Source organism: Lutzomyia longipalpis, chromosome 2 (genome assembly GCF_024334085.1).
Source record: "Lutzomyia longipalpis isolate SR_M1_2022 chromosome 2, ASM2433408v1".
Taxonomy (NCBI): Eukaryota; Metazoa; Arthropoda; class Insecta; order Diptera; family Psychodidae; genus Lutzomyia; species Lutzomyia longipalpis.
This window is the reverse complement of record NC_074708.1, coordinates 28,018,029-28,043,599: the sequence shown is the minus strand read 5'-3', so window position 1 is coordinate 28,043,599 and position 25,571 is coordinate 28,018,029. Positions and strand designations below refer to the sequence as shown.

General features: G+C 38.0%; 7 protein-coding genes across 14 annotated transcripts in view; 3 read left to right on the top strand and 4 right to left on the bottom strand.

The window, feature by feature from the left end:
- LOC129789858 (serine/arginine repetitive matrix protein 1-like) overlaps positions 1–25,571 on the top strand; it is a 982,101-nt gene that overhangs the window by 474,857 nt on the left and 481,673 nt on the right. The gene's annotated exons all lie outside the window — the stretch shown is intronic.
- LOC129791241 (fatty acid synthase-like) overlaps positions 1–25,571 on the top strand; it is a 1,176,504-nt gene that overhangs the window by 999,353 nt on the left and 151,580 nt on the right. The window lies entirely within an intron of this gene.
- LOC129789856 (glutamine-dependent NAD(+) synthetase) overlaps positions 1–25,571 on the top strand; it is a 932,624-nt gene that overhangs the window by 755,473 nt on the left and 151,580 nt on the right. The window lies entirely within an intron of this gene.
- The window catches only part of LOC129789960 (pupal cuticle protein), a 1,201,887-nt gene that overhangs the window by 1,062,048 nt on the left and 114,268 nt on the right, over positions 1–25,571 (bottom strand). The window lies entirely within an intron of this gene.
- Positions 13,974–15,848, bottom strand: LOC129789877 (maltase A3-like). Its single transcript, XM_055826972.1, has 2 exons — positions 14,660–15,848; positions 13,974–14,598 (listed from the first exon to the last, which is right to left on the bottom strand). Exons 1-2 carry the CDS (start codon positions 15,824–15,826, stop codon positions 14,044–14,046), a joined length of 1,722 nt encoding a protein of 573 aa, XP_055682947.1. The 5' UTR covers positions 15,827–15,848; the 3' UTR covers positions 13,974–14,043.
- On the bottom strand, positions 16,082–17,202 carry LOC129791233 (organic cation transporter protein-like). Its single transcript, XM_055829301.1, has 2 exons — positions 16,294–17,202; positions 16,082–16,234 (listed from the first exon to the last, which is right to left on the bottom strand). The coding sequence occupies exons 1-2, from the start codon at positions 17,116–17,118 to the stop codon at positions 16,082–16,084; spliced, it is 978 nt and encodes a 325-aa protein (XP_055685276.1). The 5' UTR covers positions 17,119–17,202.
- On the bottom strand, positions 18,194–20,136 carry LOC129791232 (solute carrier family 22 member 3-like). Its single transcript, XM_055829300.1, has 3 exons — positions 19,617–20,136; positions 18,719–19,548; positions 18,194–18,660 (listed from the first exon to the last, which is right to left on the bottom strand). The coding sequence occupies exons 1-3, from the start codon at positions 20,134–20,136 to the stop codon at positions 18,496–18,498; spliced, it is 1,515 nt and encodes a 504-aa protein (XP_055685275.1). The 3' UTR covers positions 18,194–18,495.

Sequence of the window (25,571 nt, the reverse complement as noted above, 5' to 3'; positions counted from 1 at the left end):
AGGAGTGATCCTCTCTCATGTCCTTTTGCAAATGATGCCCCGAAGATGGCAAATGGATGAACTTTTAGCAGCAATTAGTCCTTAATTGAAACACAATTAAGCTCCGGTACAGTGAGAACGGAGATTCAACCCCAAAGTTGACTTTGGGCATCCTTCAAACGATACAACCCATAATATAACCCACTCAAAGTGCTCGCCCTTTATGGCTGACTTGTGCAGCTAGAAGTGAAATGAGCGATGAAGATTTTCCATAGATAAATTTCATTCACCAACACACACACACAGACTTCGTCTGTACTTTGGCTTCTCATGTATGTGGTTTTGCATCCCACTTTCAAGAGCCAGAGACTTTCCAAAAGAGGGGATTTCTCAATGGGCAGCAAAATTTGCGCGCCAAGAGCTTTTTCATTGAAGGAGGGAAGAGAAATTAATCGAAAAGTTATGATGAAGTGTTTGGAAAATCATTTTTGGGAGAATGATTATCATATTTTGGGGAGAGGTGTGGGGGAAAAGCCACCCCCGCATCGCCGGAAAACCACCACAGATGCATCCGCAAAACAAGAGCAATAATCCAGCTGGAAAGTTTTCCATGCACAGAGCTTTTCTGTCCCCAAAGCACCCACGCCGGGGATGAAAATGTTCATCGTTCGGACACTTGAGATGCTGTTAAGAGACATTTGTTATCACTCGACTTTCTCGTACTTGTTCCACACTCACTCGCTAGTCAGACACCCCTCCCATCCCGCCATCCCCATCCCCCATGAAAGCTCCAATACACGCTATTTGCATTGGGAATAATTCCCCCAAACAATACCACCCCCAAATGCCCAAATGTGCACATAGAAGCACACAATATTGCAAGATATTGCATCAAAGTTTCACATCGCAGATGAATAAATTCTTCAGCACATTTTGCCTCCCCACCCCTTCATGTAAATATTGCATGGCGAAGGGTGATGGTCTTTGAGGATTTATTGGATGTTCAAAGACGACTCACTCTGTGAAGAGCAGCTGAATGCCATGCCAATGAGTCATGTGCAGTACTCAAAATTAATCTTCCACCCACCTCCCTTCTGCCCATCCACCCACCAGGAAAAAGAGTGAGGGATTGAAACTTGTGTGAAAATTTAATTTTGCCAATTCAAGACCAGGTTCACCGCAAGAAGAAGAAAATGTACTTAATTCGCAAAATGCTCCTCTCGCGTTGCACCTCCCGTATGCGAGAGCGAAATAATTGGGTGTATCATTAAAAGATGGAAAGTTTTAGTGCGCAAACTTTCGAGGTTTATGATCAACCAATCCATCCAGGAGTGTGTCACGTTCACCAAGAACTTTTTCTTATATATAACGTCCCCACTCCAGCAAGAAACAGTTCCACCAGCACTTGCGTTAAGCCACAAACAGGGGTTGCTAAGTAATATTTTTGTTGATTTTCTTGCAATTTTGTCTTAAATTAAAATCGATAGTTTTTGGCATATTAATGAGATTTAATTGATTTATAAATGTAAAATTTTTAAAAGACCAGCTTTTGAATAATCTATTAAAGACAAAAGTTGTTTTTTTTTATAAAATGTGGAGCTTACTGAAATCACCACAAAAGACGTTTGTGGTAGATGATGGCGCTGGATGGATTTTTGGGTCATCCCGTACCCACAGGTTCGTAGATGAGCCTGATCGATATGTACCAAAGTAAAGTTTCAAATACAAAAAAAATAAGAATTTTCAATTTTTGCCTAGAAGTTTAGGCTGAATTTTTGGCTAAAAGCAGTTTTTCGCATTTTCTGGCTCTCCTGTTGATTTTAGAGCAAATCTGAATGAATTTTTGGGTCATCCCGTACCCGCAGGTTCGTCGATGAGCCTGATCAATATGTACCAAAGGGAAGTTTCAAATACAAAAAATAAGAATTTTCAATTTTTGCCTAGAAGTTTAGGCTGAATTTTTGGCTAAAAGCAGTTTTTCGCATTTTCTGGCTCTCCTGTTGATTTTAGAACAAATCCCTGCAAAAAACTTCTCATTATTTAAATGGAAATACATTCCCAGGTATTCCTATATATTTTTGAATATTTAATTACAGAGAGAAAGCTCTGTTCTATAAAATCCTTATCTTGTAGAATTTATCAACCCCTGGCAATGAAAGTTCATTTCCTACGGAAAACCGATAGGAATGCAATTAAGCTTGTATATGAGGAAGAAGATGAAAATTGCATTGAATTTTATGTCCCACAACACATGGGGTATTGGCCCAACATTATTTTCGGGGGGTAGGATTAGCAGGTGAAGTAGTTGCGACGAGAGTTCCTTCTTGCAAATCCTCCCTCATTTATGGTAAATGAGGAAGAAGATTGAGACCAGAAAAAAATACCTCCAAGAAGTCACTTAATTTTGGGGGTTCGTAGTAAAAGTAAATAGGAACTTTATCAAAGTCATATCCAATTGAGCCAAATGCTCCCCACACGTAAGTTATGGGCGGGCTGCCGAAAAAGCGAATGTGTGTGTAAGTAGATATTCATCAGGAGCACTGATATAGTCTCTTCCCGTATTCCACTTGATGGTTTTCTCATTGCTCACTCCCTCCTGGCATTATTCTTTCCAATGCGCCTCTCCCCATTCAGTTCATTGTCCTCGTTGTACGCACCCAATCTCCACGTTCTTATACCACCCGCATCAACCCCCCTGGAGTGGTGATGATGGGGTGGAAGAATGTTGTTACCACCGTGTTGCCATATCAGCATATGTGGAACTCACACGATAAGGGTTGAATTCCCTTTTGTTGGAAGGAAGTTCGGACATTGCGACATTCTTGGCGCGGGATTCACGACATAGGAAATGCCGTTGCGTGTTTCCTTGGAAGGGACACACCAACAAGGTGGCATTGGGTGGGAAAATGGAAAATTTCTAACACCAGATTATCCCTAATTCACCCCTTAAATTCATCCCCAAACTACGTACCTGAATGCAGGCAAAATTCCATGAGAAATAGCACCCCCAAAGGCTTCGCAGAGGGGTATCTGATGGATGCAGCAGCTCTGTGTATGCCACATCTCTCTCTCTCACTTCACCCCCTACAAGGAATTCAGGTGTGACTCCAACCCCAAAACTTCCCCTCACAAACATAGGGGGTTGCTTCGAACACTCCTTCGCCCCCCAGAACATCTGCAAGCAAGTGTCACCACCAAGAAAACCTCACGTGCAGTGCCAGAGGATTAATCTGTCCATAATAAGGCGACGCACACCCCATGTTGTCGGTTTCTCGGAGAAAAAGCTCTTCGTCTGTGACATTCGACTGGACTTTATTAATTGTGACAGGGTTTGGACCCTCGTGTATGCTCTCGCGGAAGGGGGCCAGGAGAGTTGGAATAACACACACAGAGAGTGCGAAAAATTCATTTTACGATCTGGTCCTCGCCCGTGTTTGCCCACAAATGAGATTTTTCCTCCTCTCCCTGTCACACCCAGAAGTTAATGAGACTTTTGAGTTTCTTCACAAATTACTTTTCCCACCTTTTTCCGTATAACAACTTCTCCACCCCGCATGGATCTCTTATTTTTCATAAAGCTGCTTCCCATATGGTTGATATAAAGTTGATAAATAGACAAAAACTCAGTATTTGATGGAGCAGGGATTGGGGGTTCCAAACACAGAGATTTTCTTCGTATCTCTCAAACAAAATTGAATGGATATTTTTGGAGTGTCCTTCAGCATGGAAATATTGATATATAACTTCTCTCAAGCTACCAGAATTTATGATAAAAATATCTCTTCTTCGTTTTAGGGGATGTAATCAATATTGTGGTGAAGGAATATTAGATGATTTGATTTTTATTGTTTTATTAAAAAGAACGCAAAATACTTAATTGCAAAATTATTGAGCCAAACAAAATTGATTTTATTTAAATTTAAGAAGTCAGTTGATCATTAATATTGAAGAAGTTTAACGACTGAAGAAGTTGTAATTTTTGAGGAGTTCGGATCAGCAGTCTAATAAGGAAAGACGGCGATGTTTTGTCGCTATTTGCAACGTTTCGGCAATTTTTTTTGCCATCATCAGGCTCTTAGCAGTATGACAAAGCTTCGTTAATGAAAAAATATCGCTGACTTTTCTTACTCGACTGCTTATAAGAACTCCTCAAAGATTCGGTCATTAATTGCCTCTCAATGCAATTTTATAAAATTTCTTCAATATTGAACTCAATATTTGATAAAATTTTAAGAGGTTCTGATCACTGAGATCGTTAATAAATTAGTAATTGAACTGCTGAAGACCTCATTTTATTCAAATGAATTTTCATAAAAAAAATTTGAAGAACTTTTTGTAAAAGAAAATTTATCTAATTATTTATGTTCTAAAAATATTCTCATTCAGTTCGAAAATTGGAATAAAAAGAATTTTACGTTCGATTTTTTTATTAAAAAAAGATTTTATAGAGGCGCCTGGTTTTTACCCGGCGTCTCCATTTATTCTCGAAATTGAGAATTAAATATTTGCTTTAATCTGAATCGTTTTCATTTAGCTCTGAAATTTATTTAAGATTTACTTTCAAGATAATTCTTTCATCTCTTTTTCATTAAATTCAAGAAAAACTACCCCTGAGTATTTAAATCTACCCGGCGTCTCCATTGACCTAAAAATTAATCAATAAGATAAAAATTAAGAAATCCAAAAAGTCTTTTATGTTAAAGAAAAAAAACGACTTTAAAGATGTCTTCTATTTGATTTAAGAATCACCCACACTTGATCATGAACTTCTTCCCACACACCGTTGGTTTGCAAAAGTATTCAAGAAGTGGGCAAGAGAAGAGTGAAGATGCTGTGGAGTGTAGAAGATGGTTAACCGGAGATATCGTCGCCCTGAAAAGCGTCTCCTGTGAGTGTGTATAAAGTGGACATTCAACCCCTTCATGCAGCCAGGAATGAGGGGGTGAGATGTCTTCTTCCACGAATGAGTGAAATACGACCCTCTGGCCACAAACGGGACGTATCTCTCGGTGCAAGTTCAAGAAAACCCCCATATCGTGTGGGAGACGAAAAACCATGTCAAAGTACATACATATATGCGAAAATTGCAGTGCGGGAACCACCCTTGACGCCACAATTTTCATTCCATCCACACGATACTTCAACAATTTACACAACTATGTGAGTCTGTGGGGTTAAACCAAAACTGGAAAATTTCCATACACTTTCCTCCACTCTCTCTAACCCTTTTTCGTGGAAAACTATGTGGTGGGTGAATGCTCAAAAATACTCACGTTAGCCTAGTGAGAATTTTTTTCTCGTCTTTCAACTCTTATACCCGGCATTTGTGGGTTGGTTGGTGTGGGATTGCATGGCCCCATGGGAAGGTTACATACTATAAAATTCCAGCTGAATAGAATGAAATTTTGTGAAATTTTTGGGGCTGTAAGTGCACAGAAAACTCACAAATGGCCCCCAAAAGTGGTTCAAATGATGGACGTTAAGTTCTCTCATAAAGTACACAGCGGATTTCTTTATCGGTCCATTATGGTAATAACCAAATCCCTCTATAATATTTGCTTTCTACGTGGAGGAAAATTTTCCAGTGGAATACACTGAAGATCAAATTTTGGGAAAATTATTGCTTTAATAGATTTTTTTGTACAAAGAAATAATTTTCCCGAAGATATTTCCAATTTCCTCATTTAAAAATTATTTTTAAATGTTCTTTCAATACAGCAAAACTAGCTGTAAGCCCTAAAGCTTCTCTCGCTTTTAGTTTGCTATAATTTCTTCGATTTCTTCTCTCGCAGTGAAACCTTTTTGGAGGGGGAAGAAATAATTAACTTTATGGGAATTATTTTAATGCCACTCTCGAATGGAATTTTCACATCAAATGTGAGCTTTTCACAGCCATCGCCCCCGCACACACTTGTAAAAGTAATTTTGAAATCCACAGAAGGAACATTTATGTGTATTCCCTTTACTTTTATACCGCATTGCATTGGCATTTGAGAAAAAGCTCCAAGTGTGCAGCCAAAAAGGTAGCAATACGAACACCCATCCATTGCTGCTGGAAAATACATCTGACGGAGGAATTGTGAAATTATGTGCCAACTGAGCGCTTTAGATGGTTTCTTTCTCACCCCCCTACCGCCCCCCTGAAGCGCAATTCCCATCCCCTACGTACCACCACGGCCCACCAAAATGGTGCACAATGTGTAATATCTTGGCAAAAAGAAGGGGGTGAAAATGTGAAATATTCAGGTGAAAATTGCAGGATCTTCCTTCATCTTCCACCAATGCGGGGGGTGGCTTCTCTTTTGCTTTTGCCACACCATCAGAGCACCCGCCTCAGGAGTAACTATTGCAGAAACTTACATTCATGACAAAGCGAATAAACGGCGCATTAATTTGAATTAATACGTCTGGGAATCTCAGTTGGAATCTCCCTTTCAACCCCAACAAAATTGATGATTTCAAACTTCATTTTGAGCTCTTTTCTTTCTTTTTTGCATCTCTTTGCTCTCTCTCTCTTTCCGAAGTCTATTAGAGTTGCAAAGCTGCATTTTATGCTAATTTTTTTTCAAGGAGGGAAGAAAAAGCTCCTTTTTGCAAAGCTCCTCCCACTCCTTGCAAGATGATATTGAAGCAATTTTCTAACATGTGTGGCACGTACACATGTTAGTCCATTAGCCACTCTGTATTAAATGATTTTCCCAGCAATCGAGACAATCTGTTCAAATTTTTGGTGAAGCAAATATACCGGAAAGGAATAAATGGCAAAAGAAAGGAGAAAAGTCCTAAATGTTAAAGCCACACGAGTCATTTGTGAGGATGCAAAATTCACAAGGAAGATAAAAATGAGCATTAAGTTAAATCCAGCTCTTATAGAGGTAAGATCACAGAGATTTATAGTCTGTATAAGATATAAATAAGTTTTTTTAGGTTGTTTAAAAAGTTTCTTTTTCTCTCTTAATTTTTTCTAAGAAGTTTTATAGTTGTTAACAGAGCTTAATCTTAACTGTTTTTCAAGTTATGTTGTTGAGGTTTGTCGTTCAAAAAAGGTCAAAAAGGCTCTCAATTCAAGTTTAAAAGGTACTAAAATCAAACCTAAAAAAAAGATATTCAGTTTTTAGTACAAAAAATGCTCTAAAAGGAGAATTCTGCAACGTACTAAATTTGTACCTGAAAAGTACTAAATTCAAGTCTAAAATGTACTAAATTCAATTCCACAAAGTACCTTTAAACCTAAAAAGTACTAAATTTAATCCAGATAAAGATATTCGGCTTTAAGGTCTAAGAAAACTCAGATTGAATAGCAAAATTCTAATAAAGTTCTAAATTCACTAAATTCACGTTTAAAATGTTTTAAAAGTACTAAATAAAGTTCTAAAAGTACTAAATTTAAAACGAAAAAAGATCTAAAAAAATTGTTCTTTTTTTAATAGTTAGGGTTATTCATCTGAATTAAAATAATTCAGATTATTTGCCAATATACAGCTTATTTTTTTAACTTTTATTTTTATTCAATTTCTGTATTTATCTTTCATTAAATTGAATTTAATTTATCTAAATGTTTGGAAATAACAATTCCCACCTCCCTTTTCCATTTCACTGTATAAACTCTCTTATGCAAAAGTTAAAAACTCTGTGGCCCCATCTCATCATGGATGGTAATGGAATTAATGTCCATCCGAAAGAACCACTCTAAATTCAGTCTTCGAATGTCACCCTCAATTTGGCAAGTAACATCCACACCTATTTTGCTAATTAATTGCAAATTTGGTGTTGAATCTATTTTGAAACACGTTCATCCTCATCCAAATTCAAAGGCCTCCCCCTCATTCCTGGGCATATGCTCTCACCTAGTTTTCGGGGGGAGAAGAACAAGAGTTTGCAATTGGGGGGTGGGTGTGAGGGATGAAAGGGTATATGCTCTAAGCTTTCAAATCTGACCGAGGCGGCGGGGGTGGAATTATCAATTGAATGTGATGAAAACCACGCAGAGAATGGACCTCCACAGCACGTCCCCTGGGGAGCACCCCAGGAGTTCCCACCTTTTTGACTTTGACGCCACTATGTGTGTGGGTGGGAAGAGATGCCAAGGGGATGCCTGAAACGGATATGGCGATTTGAAATTCAAATGATACACCAAAACGATGAGAGTTTCCCTGCCATTTTGTCCCTCATCCCCTCCGTACAGATTTACTCCCCTGTTCACCCCAAAAACAGACACCCAGAAGGCGAGTCTTCCACACGTGGCTAAACTGGGGCGAGAGTTTGTATAATTGCGAAAATTGACGAATTTGCATTGATGCAGGCATTTCCACAAGCATTGCTCGGCTTGCCACACAAAATTTCCACGCACAGCTGAGCTTCAATTTCAGCAAAACTGTGTCCTACAGCGTCCTTGCAAATCTCAAATATCTTCATTTAAGGAATTTTGTGCAAAATAAAAAACGGGAGAACCTTCCTTTTAGGAACTTGTAAATTCAATAAATTCTAATAGAAAATTTTTGCAATAAATTCATCAATTTTATTCTCTATTGCGCAAATTTACTGAAATTTAATAAAATATCTTTACGTACTTTTCTCACCTCAATTTGCCAGCAAAAGAACCTTTCTGGATTTTTGAAATATACGTGACTTTTGAGTGGTTTGTGCTACACCTCAATGTTGGACAGTATTTGAGGGTTTAGCAAACCAAATTGAGAAGAGCTTGTTAGATTTTGGTATGTTGCCTTCCTTATATGAAATATTAGTTCCTTCGTGTGTGTGTGGGTGGGTGGGAAATTTTCTCAAACGACGTGCCAATTCCATGATGATTGCACAACGTGATGTGCCAAGAAGTCCCCTGTTTTCCCATCCACAAAAGACCCAGGGAGACGCAGCAGTTGAAATTGCAGTAAATTCAATATTCGTCCAATTCAATATTATGGAAAAATGGATTGAAGCACCGAACGTGTTTCTCCCCACGATATTTTCTTACCCTTCATATCCAACCCTCAAGAAATGTCTCTCTGTATGTGGTGGCAAAAGAAGAACTCCTCCACGCGCAATTCTATGCCATTTAGGGGTTGATTTTTGGGGGTGAGAATTGATGGCGCAGAGAAAATACAATTTTCTAATTGATTCTCATTCTTCCTACCAAAAAAGGCGGGAAAAACTATCCCCCACACAGAGTGTAGAAGCATAAAGGGGAAAAGTGTGACAACAAACAGACGGAGGATTGCAAAAGGGGTTGGGGGTTTCTTCTGTATTTGTCAAAAGGGTCAATGAAGTGACAAAGAGTGGCACCAAATTAAATTTCTCCACCAGTTGGAGCAACAGAAATTCTCGGTGTGTGGCAAAGTGAGAAGCCACCCCCTTCCGGCAAAAGCTCGTCGTCTTGTGCAAGACGATACTCTTTCAAGGAGGGAAAAATTTTCTTTCACAACGAAGGGAATTTATCCGTTACCACGCAAAAGTTTTCCCAACTCCATGATACCAGCCAAATGGAGAGAGAGAGAGAGGAGAGAGATTACGTAGTTTTCACTTGATATGCTAATGATGGGGAATATATTAAAATATTATGTGAGCTAGTCAACTTTTTTACAGCCTCGTCATCTCTATACTGCTCGCAGGTTCTGCTTCCCTTTGAACTCGAAGCTTTTTGGTCCTTTCACTGCTATTGTAAATGGAATTTAAAGAATTGTTGTTTTATGTTTTTGATACAGAAAATTGAATTTAAAAAAGAATTATTTAATTTTTTAAAATTATTTTTCTTGGTCTTTTCTGGGGCCTGAAAATCAGTTTTAAAATTTCTTTTTTTTTACTATTTTTCAAAATATTCAAAGTGGGTAAAGGAAAAAATATGAAATCAGAAAAATTTTTGCTGTAAGTTTAAAGGAAATGTGAAATTTTTTTTAAATTAAATTAAAAAACAAAATAATTAATGATTAACTGTTTTATTAAGGACTTAATTCCTAAATGTTTTAATAATGAGTTCGGAAAAAATAACTCAAAAACTTATTACGACGCCACCATTTAATTCTCTTTTATTAGAATCTTTTAATTGATTAACATTTAACAAATCAAAGTAAATATCTAAAATAATTTCAACTGATTTAAGAATTCTAAGGTACTGGAATTTTAATGTAACAATCTCAATGTCAATTTCGTTCCATCGTGAAATAAACTTAAGACAATTTCATGGCTACACTACCCCGAAAATCTCAAAGAAAGTAACAAAGCAGTGGCTTAACCAGAAGTTTTCATCTTCAGTGGCCTTCATTTGAAATCTGCGGTGAATCCCTTGAGTCCCTTCACTTGAGAACCCTCAAAGATTTTTGCGCACAACCTCTTTCGTCAACTCAAAATTCATTGACAAACAACCCCATGAATCTTCAAAGTAGCCACAATGGGTTCTTCCACATCTAATCCTCAACCTGCCCTAAAGAATTCCACTCACAATAAATTCCTCAGGCCTTTTTGGTGTGTACGAAAACCACCTAAAATCTCAGAGCTATGGTGAAGATTTTGCGCGGGAGGGAGGTAAATGGAGATGAAGGGCTCCCTCACCGCTGCAGTGGGTTTTTCTAATTTGCATTAAATTAAAATGATTGGGTGTGGGAAACTTCCTTTCCGTGTGCCACCCCATGCCGTGCAAAAGGTCGCATCAGTGCTGAGAAGAAGTCATCAAAAGTTCGACGTCACGGTGAAGGGAAAAAAAGAGACGTCTTGGGTAAAATATCCAGGGCGTACCCACAGGGATGCTTTTTGTGCTGACATCAGCTGTCGTTTGGGGTGAAGAGGAGGGATTATTGGCTGCCGAGCTGTGCGAATTGATGCGGCAGCAATGACGGTATTATGGAATTAATTAATGCAGATAAATCACAAGAATTGAGGTGTGTGTGACAATCCCTTCTCCATGGGGTTTAGTGTATATACGTAATGTATATACATAGATCTGGGTCAAGTGTCAAAGGAATGAAAGGTGGGAGGATGTCCCCAATGAGCTTTTAAAGTTTCCATTTGCATTAAAATGTAAATTCAAATTTAATTTTTAATAATATTTTATTTTTCTTTATTTAAAAAATATATTTCTTGGTAATAGATCTTCCTGTAAAGAAATAAAAATATTCTCTTCAGACACTTCCGTGTAAGTTATAAAAGTTAAATGAATTCTCAGGTGAATTGATGGAGGTACACGCAGAAGGAGAAAGAAGTCCTCATTACCAATTTGTCCATCTCAATCAGTTGGGAGCAAATGGAAAAATAATCTCAACTGGAGTGACAAACTTCCCGTGGCGCGTCACCCCATCCTCGTGGGGCTTTTGGCAGGAGGAGGAGGAGAAATCTAATTAATGGCACAACAATCAAGTGGAAGCCACACAGCCAGGCCACCCCAGGGAGTTCTCGACCACTCGTCTGCCCAGAAGGAATTTGTCGGGGAATTGCAACAGGAAGCCAAAGAGGGTGGAAAAAAAACTTTGCCGATGTCGCTGGCTGATCTCTCGGGGGTTTTCTGTGTGTTTGGGGCTCTCGAATCAGGTGCAAATTGTACAAACCATCCTCCACTTCTTCATATATAAGTTAATTAAACTTGCAAGGCCCTTTTATTCGTTCAAAGTTTTCGCTCTTGCGAAGAAAATTCTTCGCCGTGGTTGCATTAATAATGAGAAGTTGTTGTGCTTTTTTTCCAAAGCTTCCTTCCCCCATATCTACAAATTTCTTGTATAAGGATTCTTCAACGTTAAATTCTTTTCTTGCTAAACCAACCGAGCAATTGGATCAATTTCCTTGTTCAGACAACTCCTGAGCTCCACTTGAACTTTCTTAATTATTTATTGACTCCTTCTGCGAACCTTCTCTTGGCTGCCCACAATGTGGGAGGGATTATTCGTGGCGTGAAGGAAAGAAGAATATGCTTTTAAAATGCAATTAAAATTGATTGTTCAATGAAAATTGAGATAAATATTTGTACAGGAACCACAGGAACTAAGACCTGGTTTGAATTTAAGTCAAAATAACGGTTTAAAGTATTTTGAATCTATTTTTTGAATTCAGTTACTTAGATTTGCATTTTCACAGAAATTATAGCAAAAATGGGGCGAAATGTTAAGAAAGCGTTAAAAAAAAATTTGAACAACGTTTGAGTTTTTTAATCCTTAAGGTTGAGGTTTTAAGAATTTTTGAACAGCTAATGGACTCCAAAACTTGAGGAAAATCTAAGAAAACTCTTGTAGAAATGCTCCAATGAGGGCAATAAAAACTTTTCTTGGAAATCAAAAAGTCTTGAAAGTTTTGAAAGTCTTGAAAATCTTGAAAGATTAAAAGAGACAAAAATTAAAAATGGGGAATTTTTTCAGCAATTTCTTGTTCTTCTTAGATCATCTACAAGATAAACTCTGTCCCAATAATTCCTCGAATAAGAAAGTTTTTCACATATCAATGAATAAACTCCTTTTCATATAAAAATTAAAGAGATTTTTTTTTAATTTAATAAAAGAATAATAATCTCTTAAAGCGAAGCCGAACAATATGTGTAGATTGGTACATCAAAGCCCTCAAAGTCTCTCCATTTGTGCAATGGCAACAATGTTAAGCCTCAAATTAAAATATTACCAAACTAATTTCATTGAGAGACCTCAATTGAGTTATTGGGGGAGTGAATCAATGGAAATCGGTCAGAATGAATAGAGAGTGTGGCATAATATTTAGATGGATTGGCTGCGATATGCAAAGTGATTTCACCACCAACTAAAATGATTGACTCTCAGAGGAGTATCGTAGTCACTCTCGAGGCAATTTATCACGAGCATTTATTACAAACTCATCGAGAAGAGTGGGATGGGGGGTGGGTGGCGTAGTTCGTTGGGAGGGCAAACCACCCCCCAAACACCCTATTTGAAAATATGCGTCCCCGGAAGTGTGATCACTCTAAATTCAACTGAAGCACGTATATAACGCGCGCGGGGGTGTGATTTTGAATGAGAACTAAATGGCATTTAATGGGAATTTGATTTGCCATCCACTCCGCAATATAATTTCGGCACAATGCTAAGAGAAGTAGCGGCGGGGGCTTCTTCTCTGTATAATATGCCATAGAGAGAATGATGATGACTGGTACATTAAACTGCTTTTGAGAACATCAACTATATATTTGGAGAATTACTCCGCACGGCTTCCGGGAGAGTTGCGAATGTGCTTTTTGAAGGGGGCGGTGGGTGGGTGCGGGAGATGAATGCAATACGCAAATCACGAGTGACACAACATTGCGATATTGTTTAATGTTTTGCCACCATTGCAACGATTAGACAGATAATAGACGTTGCACTTGAGGTCCCCACAGACACCCCCGGATATGGAAAAGCAAACAGTCAGTGTGGAGCATCCTCCGTGGAGAACATCCCCAAAAACACCCCCTTTTGCCATTCAAGAAATTTCCAATTCAATCGTCTGTGTGGATGTACTTTAAATTCATTGCAATTGAATGTGCTGAAGTGAAACTAAATTGAGGCGAAAGGTGTGCACATTCAGAGGTATTTTCTTCTTGTATATTTTGTAAGTAGAACTGCTGGAGCTTTTAATGTTCCTTAATATTGTTGACCGAAAGGAAAATTCTTTTTTTATTCACAGAAACTTCTTAAAAAAGCTTTTAGGAAAATTATTGAAAATTAAAATATTTTGTTGCTAAAATTGAGGAGCTTTTAAGAGAACTTCAGAAAGCTCAAAAATTTAAAATTATTCTATTTCTATGATTTAAATAATATAAAAATAGTTAATTCTTCTTAAAATTAAACTACTTCATTTTCAATAAATTCTGAATTTATAAAAATCAATCAAGTAATTTCTTTAAAACGGCATATTTTTTGAATCTACGGAACCTACCTGCTTCTTTATTTAAACTTTTGAGCAATTTGTTGAAGATGGAGCCGCCTGGTAGTTACTGGAAACATTCCTTTCTACAACAAAAATATTAAACCAGATTTTACCATTATTTAAGGTCACTTGGAAAATTTTCTTCGTTGTTCTTCAGTAAGAATTTTTCAGAATTTACTTTTTTATTAAATAATTTTCAAACATTTTTCCGATATTTGATTAAATCTTAACGGGCCCCCTTAGAATAAAGGCCTCATACGGAGCTAGTTCCAAGTTTGGACCCATTACACCATCTCCATCGCGTTTCTTTGAATCCACAGACACAATGTGGAAGATTAAGCGTCCAGAGAAGACCTCCCGCAAATCAATTGATTCCCTTTTTGGTCCAATATTAGCGACTGTGATGTAGGTATCACGTCCTGGAAGGCGTCTTGTAATGCTAAGAACATTCTGGCCATGGGTACGAGTCTCAACGGAGCCCTTCTGAAGTGTCTCCGTTCGTCTCAGTTGCAAAAGTCTTCGGTAGATCTTCAGGTGACTCCGTGGAGCTGTTTGTTGAACCTTAACGTTCACCTCCTTATACAATGGCGACACAGGTAGCCACGGTTTGGGATTTACGGAGAATCCTGCACTTGTTGATGAATCCCATTGGAAGGGAGTTCTCGCGGGATCTCTGGAAAATTTATCAAATATCTCCGGGTTGGAATTGCAGCCAGCAGGATCTACTGAATCTTCCCACGATATGTAAACATCCGTCATTCCGATCTCTTCTCCCTAAAGAAAAGAAAAAAGAGTTTTCAGAGATTTTTTCACTAAAACTTACAAGAAAACTCACATTGTAGGTAATGCTAATTCCAGGAAGAGTTTTAATGATCATGTTTATAAGATCAATTCTATGGGTTCCAAACCTCGATCCAATACGTCTCTGATCGTGATTTCCCATAACCCAGTTCGCTACACTACCGTTGGGTAATTTATCCAACCACAGTTGGATGTTTCTGTGAAAATCAATTGCATTTGAATCGTTGTTGAGATTCATGATCATGTAAAAGTTGAATGGAGCATGAGAGCCGTTCTTGACGCCATTCCCGTAATACTGCATGAGAATATCAATATGTGAATATGCTTCAGTTAGCATTATTCTGGTATTTCCATTTATGCTGAACCTATCAACAACATCCCGCCATTGGTAGACCATTTCAACTGTTTCGGGTAAGTCCATAGTGAGGTTGTGGTATAGATAGGCTGACTCCTCAGGATCGTCTGTATAGCCGCTCTTAACTTCATCCGGATACTGACCATCAATTGGTTCAACTTCAAATAGATTAGGTACAGCATCAATGCGAAAACCATCAACACCCTTTTCCAGCCAAAATCTCAGAATATCTTTCATGGCTTCAACGACTTTCTCATTTCTGTAGTTTAAGTCTGGTTGTTGGTAGGCAAACGCATGAAGGTAGAACTCTCCTCTGGTTTCATGCCACTTCCAAGCACTGCCACGAAATGCACTGAGCCAGTTGCTAGGTGGAAGCCTATTCTGTGGATTTGCTGGATCCTCCTTCCCCGGATGCCACACGTAGAAATCTTTGTACTCAGGATCTCCAGCAACAGACTTCAAGAACCATTCATGCTCATCACTTGAATGATTAGGCACAAAATCCAGAATAACGCGCAAGTCTAGTTCATGGGCAGTTTTCAGGAGACGATCAAAATCCTCCATAGTCCCGTATTCAAGCTGAATATCACGGAAATCCGAAATATCATAGCCAAAATCCTTCATGGGGGATTTGAAGATCGGTGACATCCAAAAGGCATCAATTCCCAGATCCTTCAAATAAGGCAGCATTTGGGTTATTCCATTAAGATCTCCTATGCCATCACCGTCTGAATCTTTGAATGATCTCGGATAGATCTGATAGACATTGGCTGTTCTCCACCAATTCAGATCGCACTGAATCCTCGATATTAGGCACAAGAGCACAAAACTCACCAAGATCTTCATCACTGCACTTTTAGAACTAACTGTGGGAACTCTGAGAGTAACTAGTGGCTTTATATAGGCCAGACCTTCTTATTGAGCTGGCTTTATCTATTTTCTCGAGTACTCTGTGATTTGTAAATAATCAGAAGAGAATTATCAGTAGGCTATTGAGTTGTAGGAAAGACAGACGATTAAATTAATCAACTAATTGCTTGATAAACTGAACTTGATAAAACTTAACTAAAATTTCAAATTTTTATTCTTTAAAATTTCATTTTAATTATAAAACTTTTTGCCAATATTTTCAGCTTCTTGGATTGTATCCGGTAGTGGTTGATTTAGAGTTTCAGGTGCGAAGAGAATAAAAATTCCCGCAGGGATCGTCATTGAAGCAAACAGGATCATTTCCATAGATTCCATGTATTTTCCCTAAAGGATAAAAAGAAAACATTAACAAAATGGAAATTTTGAATGTTTAGCAATCTTACAAGAAATATTGTAAATGGCGCCATAATGGCTCCTGCACGTCCAAAGATAGCACAGGTGGAAAGCAGAGTTTGTCGGAGCTCCGTTGGAAAGAGTTCAGCTACGTAAACGTAAATTGTGATGAAAGACATGGTTACGGTTGACTTCCCAATGAGTGTGGCTGCAATTTGAGCATTAACAGAAACATCTGTTAGCAGGATATAGGCAATACAGGATATCCCAGTTACGAGAAGACTTAGACTCATAAGCTTTCGTCTTCCAATCCGATCCATCAGCAGGTAGCAGATAAAAGCTCCAGGAATTTCGATGAAACAATTCAGGATGAAATTGATGTACTTATCACCAGCTAGACTAACTGAATACATAGTTAGTCCAGCATAGACGAAAGCCAATGCTGCCCAGGCGAAGGAGCAGTTAACAATCCGCAGCATAAGGGTACAGGACTTGAAGGCTGACATCAGACGATAGCCTCCAACTTTCTTCTCGTTATTTTCATCTGTAAGTCCTATGAGTGGATCACCTTTGATTGCTTGACTTAGCATACTTTTGGCCTCAACTGTGAGTAAGCTTTCGTTATACTTTGCAGCTAGATCTATAATCCGTGCTGCTTCCTCAACACGATTTTTGTTGACAAGCCACCTTGTGCTCTCAGGTATGAGCCATCGGTAGGTAAAAATGAGAAACGATGGTGCAAAAGCAACCCTCGTTAGTAGTCTCCATTCTTTAGTTAACAAAGCTTCAAAGCCTAAAAGCATCAGGCTTAGAGTGAAGGCTATACTAAGGATGAATGAGCCAAGAGCGCGTCTTTCAGGACCAATAAGTTCCATTCCTGCCAAAAGAATTTAAATTATTTTCTATCCTTCTTTCCAAATAGAATAGAAAATAATACCTACCTAGAATAAAACCTACACTGTATATCCCAGAACTGGCAAAAGGTTCAATGAATTCAAAAATCAGGAGCATTGTGAAATTAACTGAGAACGATCGAATAATTCCAAGTGTGGCTGACAAGAAAATACTCCAGATGAAGGCTGTTCGTCTCCCGTAACGATCGGAAAAATAACCAATTAGCAGTAAGCCTAAGAATTGGCCACTTTTATTCACAGTCCCAACTAGAGATAGCTTCCATTCCTCGCTACATCCTAAATTCCATTCATTCTGCATTGTAGTCTCGTCGTCTTGATAAATTAACTCGGAGCACTCTTCAGTTTGATTTAAGTCAAAAAACTCTCCTTGACACTGATCTTCCCAACCGATATTTGGGAGTCCCTGAAATCTCATGCACCTGGCAAAATTTCCCTCAAAGGAAGGAATTGTAAAGTTGAGAAAATCAGCACTGAATGCAGCGTTTTGAGCTTCACATTCAGCTATTCGACATCTGTAGTAGACTTCTCCTGCCGTGAAGACGAAAACCATTGTGTACATGGCCGTAAAGACGACGGGAATGCAAATTAAAATGAAAATCCACAATTGGAACCTCCCAAAAGGTCCAATTTGGTGAATTAAAAGATCCAAATTGAGTTTTCGCGGTTCCTCTTGTAGAGGCATTGTAGCACTCTCACTTTTCACACTGATAACCATTCTGAGATTTTTATTTCGTAGTGGCCGTGCTCTTGTTTGTCGAAAGACTAAAATATTTGTTAATGCAAAATCTCCCTCAAGCCAGAGCAAATAAATTCACAAGAACCGGCTTCCATTTTAGAGGTCTTTCATATTTTGAAAAATTAAAATTTCCTTGAAAACTTAGCCGAAGAGTTTAATGAAATAATTCTTTAATTGCCGAAATATTCATCTTTCTGATAATTAACATTAAACTATTAGAAGCTTAAAGCGTATTCATACCAAGACACTACGTATAGAATAGCGTGGATCTTTTAATGTGAATCAAGCAAACAAGTTAGTCTTGTGGTATCATTATGCAAATTTTATGCCAGATAGCACGTGTGAGTCTTACTCAGACTCTCTTGTATATTTTTTTCTGTCTCACTCTTCCTCTCTGTTTGTCAATAAATTCATTCAAGCGATAAGCTTATTTGCTAAAACGATATGTTTTCACAGCCATTCAACAATTCGATGTCTGCCTGATGAGTTTGGAGGTGAAAATTCCTTCATTAAAAATGCCTAAAAAAATGTCTTTGTAAATTTGACCTACAATTTGCTTCTTGTTCATTAATATTCTTGTATAACTCGTCTGTTAGTTCAGATCACAATAAATGCCGGCATTCCTTGACTTTGCCGATATCTTCAGCTTCTTGGATTGTATCCGGTAGTGGTTGATTCAGCGTTTCAGGTGCAAAAAGGATGAAAATCCCCGCAGGAATTGTCATTGAAGCAAACAGGATCATTTCCATGGACTCCATATATTTTCCCTGAAGCAAAAAAGTCAGTTAATTGAGCTTTACAAATTTTCTTTAAAAAGGATTTTACCAGAAAAAGCGTAAAAGGAGCTAAAGTTGATCCTGTACGTCCTAGAATTGAGCAGATTGAGACAAGAGTATGACGAAGAGTCGTTGGGAAGATTTCCGATGTATAAACGGAGACAATGCTGTAAGAAACTGATGCACCTAATTTTCCAATAAGGAACACCGTTGTCTGTGCAGAAACAGGAGCTCCTTTGAGAAAGATACTTGCTATGCATGCAAGACCACAAGATATTTGGCTTAAACTCAGAATTGTTTTTCTTCCAATTTTCTCCATTAACCAGCAACATATTAAATTTGCTGGGATTTCAATTAATATGTTGAGAATAAAATTCACATGCTTATCCCCGGCAATCATTACTGAATTCATGTTTAAGCCTGTATAGGCAAAGGACATAGCTGCCCAGTAGAAGGAACAATTAACAATCCTTATTAGAAGAGTTTTCGATTTTAGAATTAATCCTAGACGGGATTCTTTGGCATCCTTATTCACAGATTCAATTTTGTTGAGGTCGTTTTCTGAAGGATTCTTTGTAGCCTCCTTCAGCATCGTCTGAGCTTTTAATGCCAACTGACTGCTGTTTGTCTTAGCAGCTGAAATAATAACGTTAGAAGCTTCAACTAGGCGATTCTTCTTATACAGCCATCTAATACTTTCAGGTATGAACCAATAGTACATCATGAAAATAAAGGAAGGCAAGTAAACTATCCTAAGAAGCAGGCGCCAGTGCTTGACAAACATAACCAGTACTCCTAGGCCAACAGAGCCCATTGTGCAGGCTACAAGAAGACAAAATGCAACCAATGCGCGTCTAGATGGTCCTACAAGCTCCATTCCTACAAAAAATCAATTTAACAAAATTGTACAAACTTTCTTTAAAAAAAATGTCAAGAAAGCTACTGACCTAAAAGAAATCCAGCATTAAACATTCCCGAACTGAGAGCAGGATCCAAGAATTCTAGAATAACGAACATAGTAAAGTTGGTGGAAAATGATCTGAGAAGTCCAAGAGAAGCAGCAAAGAAAGCACTTAAGATGAAGGCTGTTCGTCTTCCATATCGATCAGATATGTAGCCTACTAGGGGTAGGCAAACAACCTGTCCTATTCCATTAACAGTCCCAACAAGAGATAGTTTCCAATCTTCACTACATCCAAGATTCCATTCGTTCTGAATTGTCCTTTCGTCATCTTGATAAATTAATTCGGAGCACTCTTCTGTTTGATTTGTGTCGAAAAATTCGCCTTGACACTGATCTTCCAAACTGATATTTGAGAGCTTCCGAAATCTCTTACACCTGGCGAAGTTTCCTTCAACAGCAGGAGTTGTAAAGTTGAGAAAATCAGCACTGAATGCAGCATTTTGAGCATCACATTCAGGTATTCGACATCTGTAGTTTACCTCCCCTGCTGTGAAGATAAACATTGTTGTGTAGTCGACAAGAAAAAAATTCGTGATGCATATTAAAATGACAATTCGTCTCTGGAATTTCCCAAAAGGTCCAATTTGATGAATTAAGTAATCAAGATCGAACTTTTTGCACTGATTTTCTTCTGCGCGTTTCCTCACTTCGGTATCACACAGTGAAGAAAAATTTATTGCTGGAATATCTTCTCTGGCACAACTGTTCAATTCCATGCTTCGACACAAACTACTTGAGGTGACGTTAAGAAGATGCAAAATTCTTATGAACTTGTTATGTTAATTATAAAAGTCTACAAAATGTTAACGGCAACCAAAAGGGGCGTATAAGTGCTTTATTCTTATGTTTTAAACACATTTATAGCTTCTTTGGATTATGGAAAGTAGTGGATGATTAACTTTTATGTCATAGAAGCAAATATAGATTAAGAGAAGCTTTTAAAGCAATTTTTATTAAAAATTGTAATTTAAACCTGAGAGATAACCTCTGATTTAGTAATCAATTCACACTTGAATGTTTTTATTTACTTTTATTGCTTATAAAACACTTTATATTTCTTTGTTAATTTTTTTTGCCTAATTATGCCGTGAATAGAACTTAATGTTTTCACCTTAGAAATCTTCAGAGAAAACACCTTTAATTTCAAGTAAAAGGTAGAGTAACAAAAAAAATCTAATCTGTTCTTGAACTTTACACTTATTATTCGTTAGAATTTAGGGCCTAATATATTAAAAAATGTTAATTAATGCATGAGTTTTTATGTTAGAAATAATTAATCTAACACCTTACGTTTTTTTCTATTATTTCTTTTAAAGTTTTTTAAACAATAAATGTTAAAAATCCTCCCAATTTATTTACATATATTAAAAACGACAAAAACTGCACCTATAACGAGCATTAAAAATTTTATAAATAACTCATGAAATAAATAAAAATGTTGAAGCACTTAATTTAACTTTTAAATCAACCTTAATGACCTTAATGCCCTTTTAATCTCCGACCTGTTTAAAAGAAAAATCACCTGTGCTTGTAAATGGAAAAAAAACCTCCGCCAACAGTTGGTTATCTAACCTAATTTCCTCCATCTCTTGAATCATGTACTCCACACAAAAAGAGAATTTTCTAAAAAGCACTTTCCCTTTTCACACACCCCCACAAAAGCCAAAATGTGATTGAACACCTTTTGGGATTGATATTAAATTGACAAAGTAGATGGATTGCAGGTGTGTTGGAGAAGGGAAAAAAACGTCGCTCCTGGTGAAAAGAAAGTCAATGATTTGGTACTTTTTTTTTCCCTTGCCATAGGGTGGCACTTTTCTAGCCATTTGGGGGGATGATTCACAGGAGCTTTACACGGTGAAGGTGGGCCGGTTGGAAGAGAGAAGTGTCGTCACGAAGGGGTGTGCTTGTGAAGGGTATTTTACTCAATTTCCCCAAATCATCCACTTGTCAATTTCCACCCCCGCTACAGCTGCCCTGTCGAATTACATGAAAAACTTCCGCACAACTGAAGGGAGCTTTTTGAATGTTTGTATGTATGTACGCATTGAAAAAGCCATGTGTTGGGGAATTTATGCAAATTTTGCCAGAGGAATGCATTATTCGCACACATACCCCTTGTATAAATATATCGAGGGTGCGTGCACCACCCCTCGAGCGAGGGGGAGACCTGTGAAAATCCATTTTCCCTTTTTCCAAACGAAATTTATGCAATATTCCCTTTTCAATTTCCTCCGTGCAACCGCAGCCTCAACCGGGGTCACATTGCACAACCCCCATGGAGCAAACCCAGAGGGGGTTTGTTATGTGTCGATGGGGATGGAATGCCCCATGGGAGAGTTCACCACCCCTAACAAAAATCTTTGAAATATTTTCAAAATACAAATTAAATTGAAAATTAAAGGGATTTGGCAGGAAATTGGGGAAGGGGATGGTACCGACTATATGTAAAAGCAACCCTTAGCAACAAGTCAATGCAGGGTGGATGCTGCTCGTGCTTTCCTCAATGCAAAATTCAGACAAATTAATTATAAGCTGAAATTGTAGTGCAGGGCAATGACTTTGGATTGAACGGGAGGATATGGGCGCGCACCTTTCCCCGCCTACATAGCACCTGGAAAAGCCGAGGAAGGCCCATTTGTCATCGTAGCTGAAGGTCTGGAAAATTAAGCGATATATCCATCGAGGCAGGGTCTCATTCGCCCCAAACAATTGGGACGTTGTGTACCAAAACCTCCCCCATCCTCCTCATCCCATTGTCCAGAAAATGGGGTTGTTGCTCCGGTGTGTGTGTGTGTGTGCCTCTCCAGGTGGAACACGTTGTCATCGATAAGATGATTAAAACCATATTAAGGGGGAAAGGGGTGGATGAAGACAAAGTCTCTGGTACGCATAAATAACGATGCGGTATATTGAGCTGTCAGCTGTGCTTGCACTTTCAAATTATCAATGGGACACCCCCCGAACAACCCACCTCCCCACCCCCATTTGTAGGTCAGAGGATGAAATTTTCCAAAAGAAAAACAAACTCCTTCACAACCAGAGAGGATTATCGCGGGAAAACGATCTGGAAAGTCTGTCAAATAAACATTGAAGAATTCAATCTCTTCGATGTTTTTCCCAGCCAACCTCCCCCCTGGGTATAAAGGTCTATATGGGGGGGTGGATGCTGGGGGTATGTGGGAGATCAAAGAGCCTAGAGGGAGACACCGAAAAAAATGCGGAAGGAATAAATAAATAGTGGAATGTTTTCCTTTTTCTCATAGAGCCTACAAAACCACCCCATTGAAAGAAAAAAAACCTCCCCAGGTGTAATCTGGGCTCTTCTCTTATTTTCTCTTTCGACAACCCCCCCTCTCCTGGTCTTTCCAACCCTCAGTTGTTTATTTAACCCCCCCGCACCCGTCGAAGGGACGAAATCGCTTTCCTTACAGATCAATGAATCGATTGTTATTTATATGATGGAAGAAATTTCCTCCTCACCACGTGATCCCGTCCGTAACGATATAATTGGATTACTGCAGCTCGAGTAAGTTCCTAAATAATAATACTGAAGCCAGCATGTTGAGGAATTAGTTGGTATACCACAATCGTGGCATACCAAGTATTGTAATCATCGGAAAAACCGACCACTTCAGATCGGGCTCAAACTTGGTATGAGCACGTTTTAGACATCCCACATTACGAAAATGGTGGTGGAAAATTTTTGATCCGGCCGGCCGGCCTGCCGGCCGGCCTGCCGGCCTGCCGTTGGTCCCCATTTTGCCTTATAGCTCGAGAACGGTAACAGATAGAGACTTCGGGTTTGAAGTTTTCTATAGAAATGTGGGTGTAAAATTTCATTTTTTCGCATTTTCAAAATCCAAGATGGCCGCCGTCCGCCATTTTGAAATACCGTTAACCACTTCCTTTGTAGCTAGAGGTCTGAAATTTTAGTATGTTGTAGGGCTTAGTGAGATGTTTTCATCAACAATTCACACTTGAAAATCGGTCAAGCGGTTTAGCAAATATGGCGGCCTAAAGCAAAAAGTGTTTTTTCGATATAACTCGAGAACGGCTTGACCGATTTTGATCATCTTGATATCAAATGAAAGGTATTGAGAAGCCCTACAACTGTTTAGAACATTTCAAGTTTTAAAAACATCCGCAAGAGGCGCTAAAAACAAAAACAAAAATTGCCTAACTTTAAGGAGCTATATCTCCGAATCCCCATCATAGATTTCCTTGAATTTTTGATATGTTGTAGCCTGACTCAATATCTATCACCAGTCCGAAAATGAAGAAAATCTATGTCGCCGTTTAGAAGATATGGCAATTTGAAAAATTCTTAAATTTGAAAAGTTCTAAGAGCCATATCTCTTGAACCGCTTGTCCGATTTTGCTCAATTTGGTATCAAATTAAAGGTTATGCAAAACTCTACAACTTTCTAGAACATCAAAAACCTCTAGGACCATTCCTTCAGAACGAAAAGTGAAAAAAACTGTTTTTGTTGAACAAAAATCTGCCATTTTGTGTTCTGGAGGTGACCTTGAAATGTATCGAAATATATGTCAGATTATAGCTTATTTCAATACCTTTCCAGAACTAGTCTCGAAATTTTTGTAGGTCTTGTGGAACTTGAGATATAACCATTTTTGTCTTTCGAATTGATGAATTTCATAAAAAAAATCAACTTTGCCTACTAATCCTACTTACAAATTAAATTACAACGCATAGACTGACCCATCCGCGATGTGGTATACCAACTCTAATAACTGGACGCGTTATGATTGACTTTTCTCCTATAATACCGGGGGAAATTGCGTGAAGGTAATGAGGCGTCTGACCATTTTCGCTCCCATGTTATTTGATTGCTTTGACACCTGCTTTCACCTTTCCTTTTTGCCATCGTTCCACCGTTCTGTGAGCGAAGGGAATTTGTTTAAAGAGCCTTTTTAGAGACTTAATGGATGGTTGAAAAGGTGTGGGGAAGAAATTTCTTTGCATCTCAAATAGGTTGTTATGAATTTAATTTATTGATTTTAACGGTGTAGAAGGGCACGGCCAACGACCTCTAGCAGGTTTTTCAATATGATTTCAAATATGACGTTTCGGGGGTTTAATTTTGTCTTCATCAGGTCTACAAAGTCTGTAACAATTTATTTTAAATTAAACCCAAACTTCTTATAAAATCTTTTTCTAATAAGTTTTTATTTAAATATTTGTATGATTTCGTGATTTATTTACGTTTATGTGGGGCTTTAAAAAAAATTTAAGTTTAAAAAAATATTAAAAACGGAAGAAAAGAACAAAAATACCTTTTTAACAATCTTAATGAAATTTCTTTTTCGTTATCTTGACTGACTTGTTTTTTTTTTTTAATTCTAAAATCGTTCTTCAATTTAAAAAAAAACGGTTATTCAAAAACTTTCTTCAGGCTTAAAAGCTCTGATAAAAGCTCTTACAATTTCTCAATTAATTCTTAATAATTTTCATCGACCAAAAAAAAATCTTAAAATCAATAAAACATTAACAACATAATAAACAAGCTTCAAGCAATGTATAAAGTATCTTTTTCATCTTAAGCACGTACTTTATTAGACTTTATTACATTATTATTTTCTGTTGAAAAAAAAATCCTATAACTTATCTCATGCCAAAAGTTTATAATAAATTTTCCTTCACGAAGGTGCGTTAGTTGGAAAATTCTTTGCATTTCTGAAGAGAAATTCTGCGAAATTTTCTCACTCTACCACCCACCCTGAAGAGATGCGCGAAAATTTTCTTTATTCAAAGCACGAAGTTTTGTTGGGGAACAAAATAATTATTATGATTATGATTAGACTCGACATTCGTGATGCTCCGTAGTGCAGCCCTGCGTTGGAGGGTTTGCTGCGAAAAACCCACCGAATGGGGATCTAATTACCGTCACCATACCCAGTAATTAAGTGCTATATA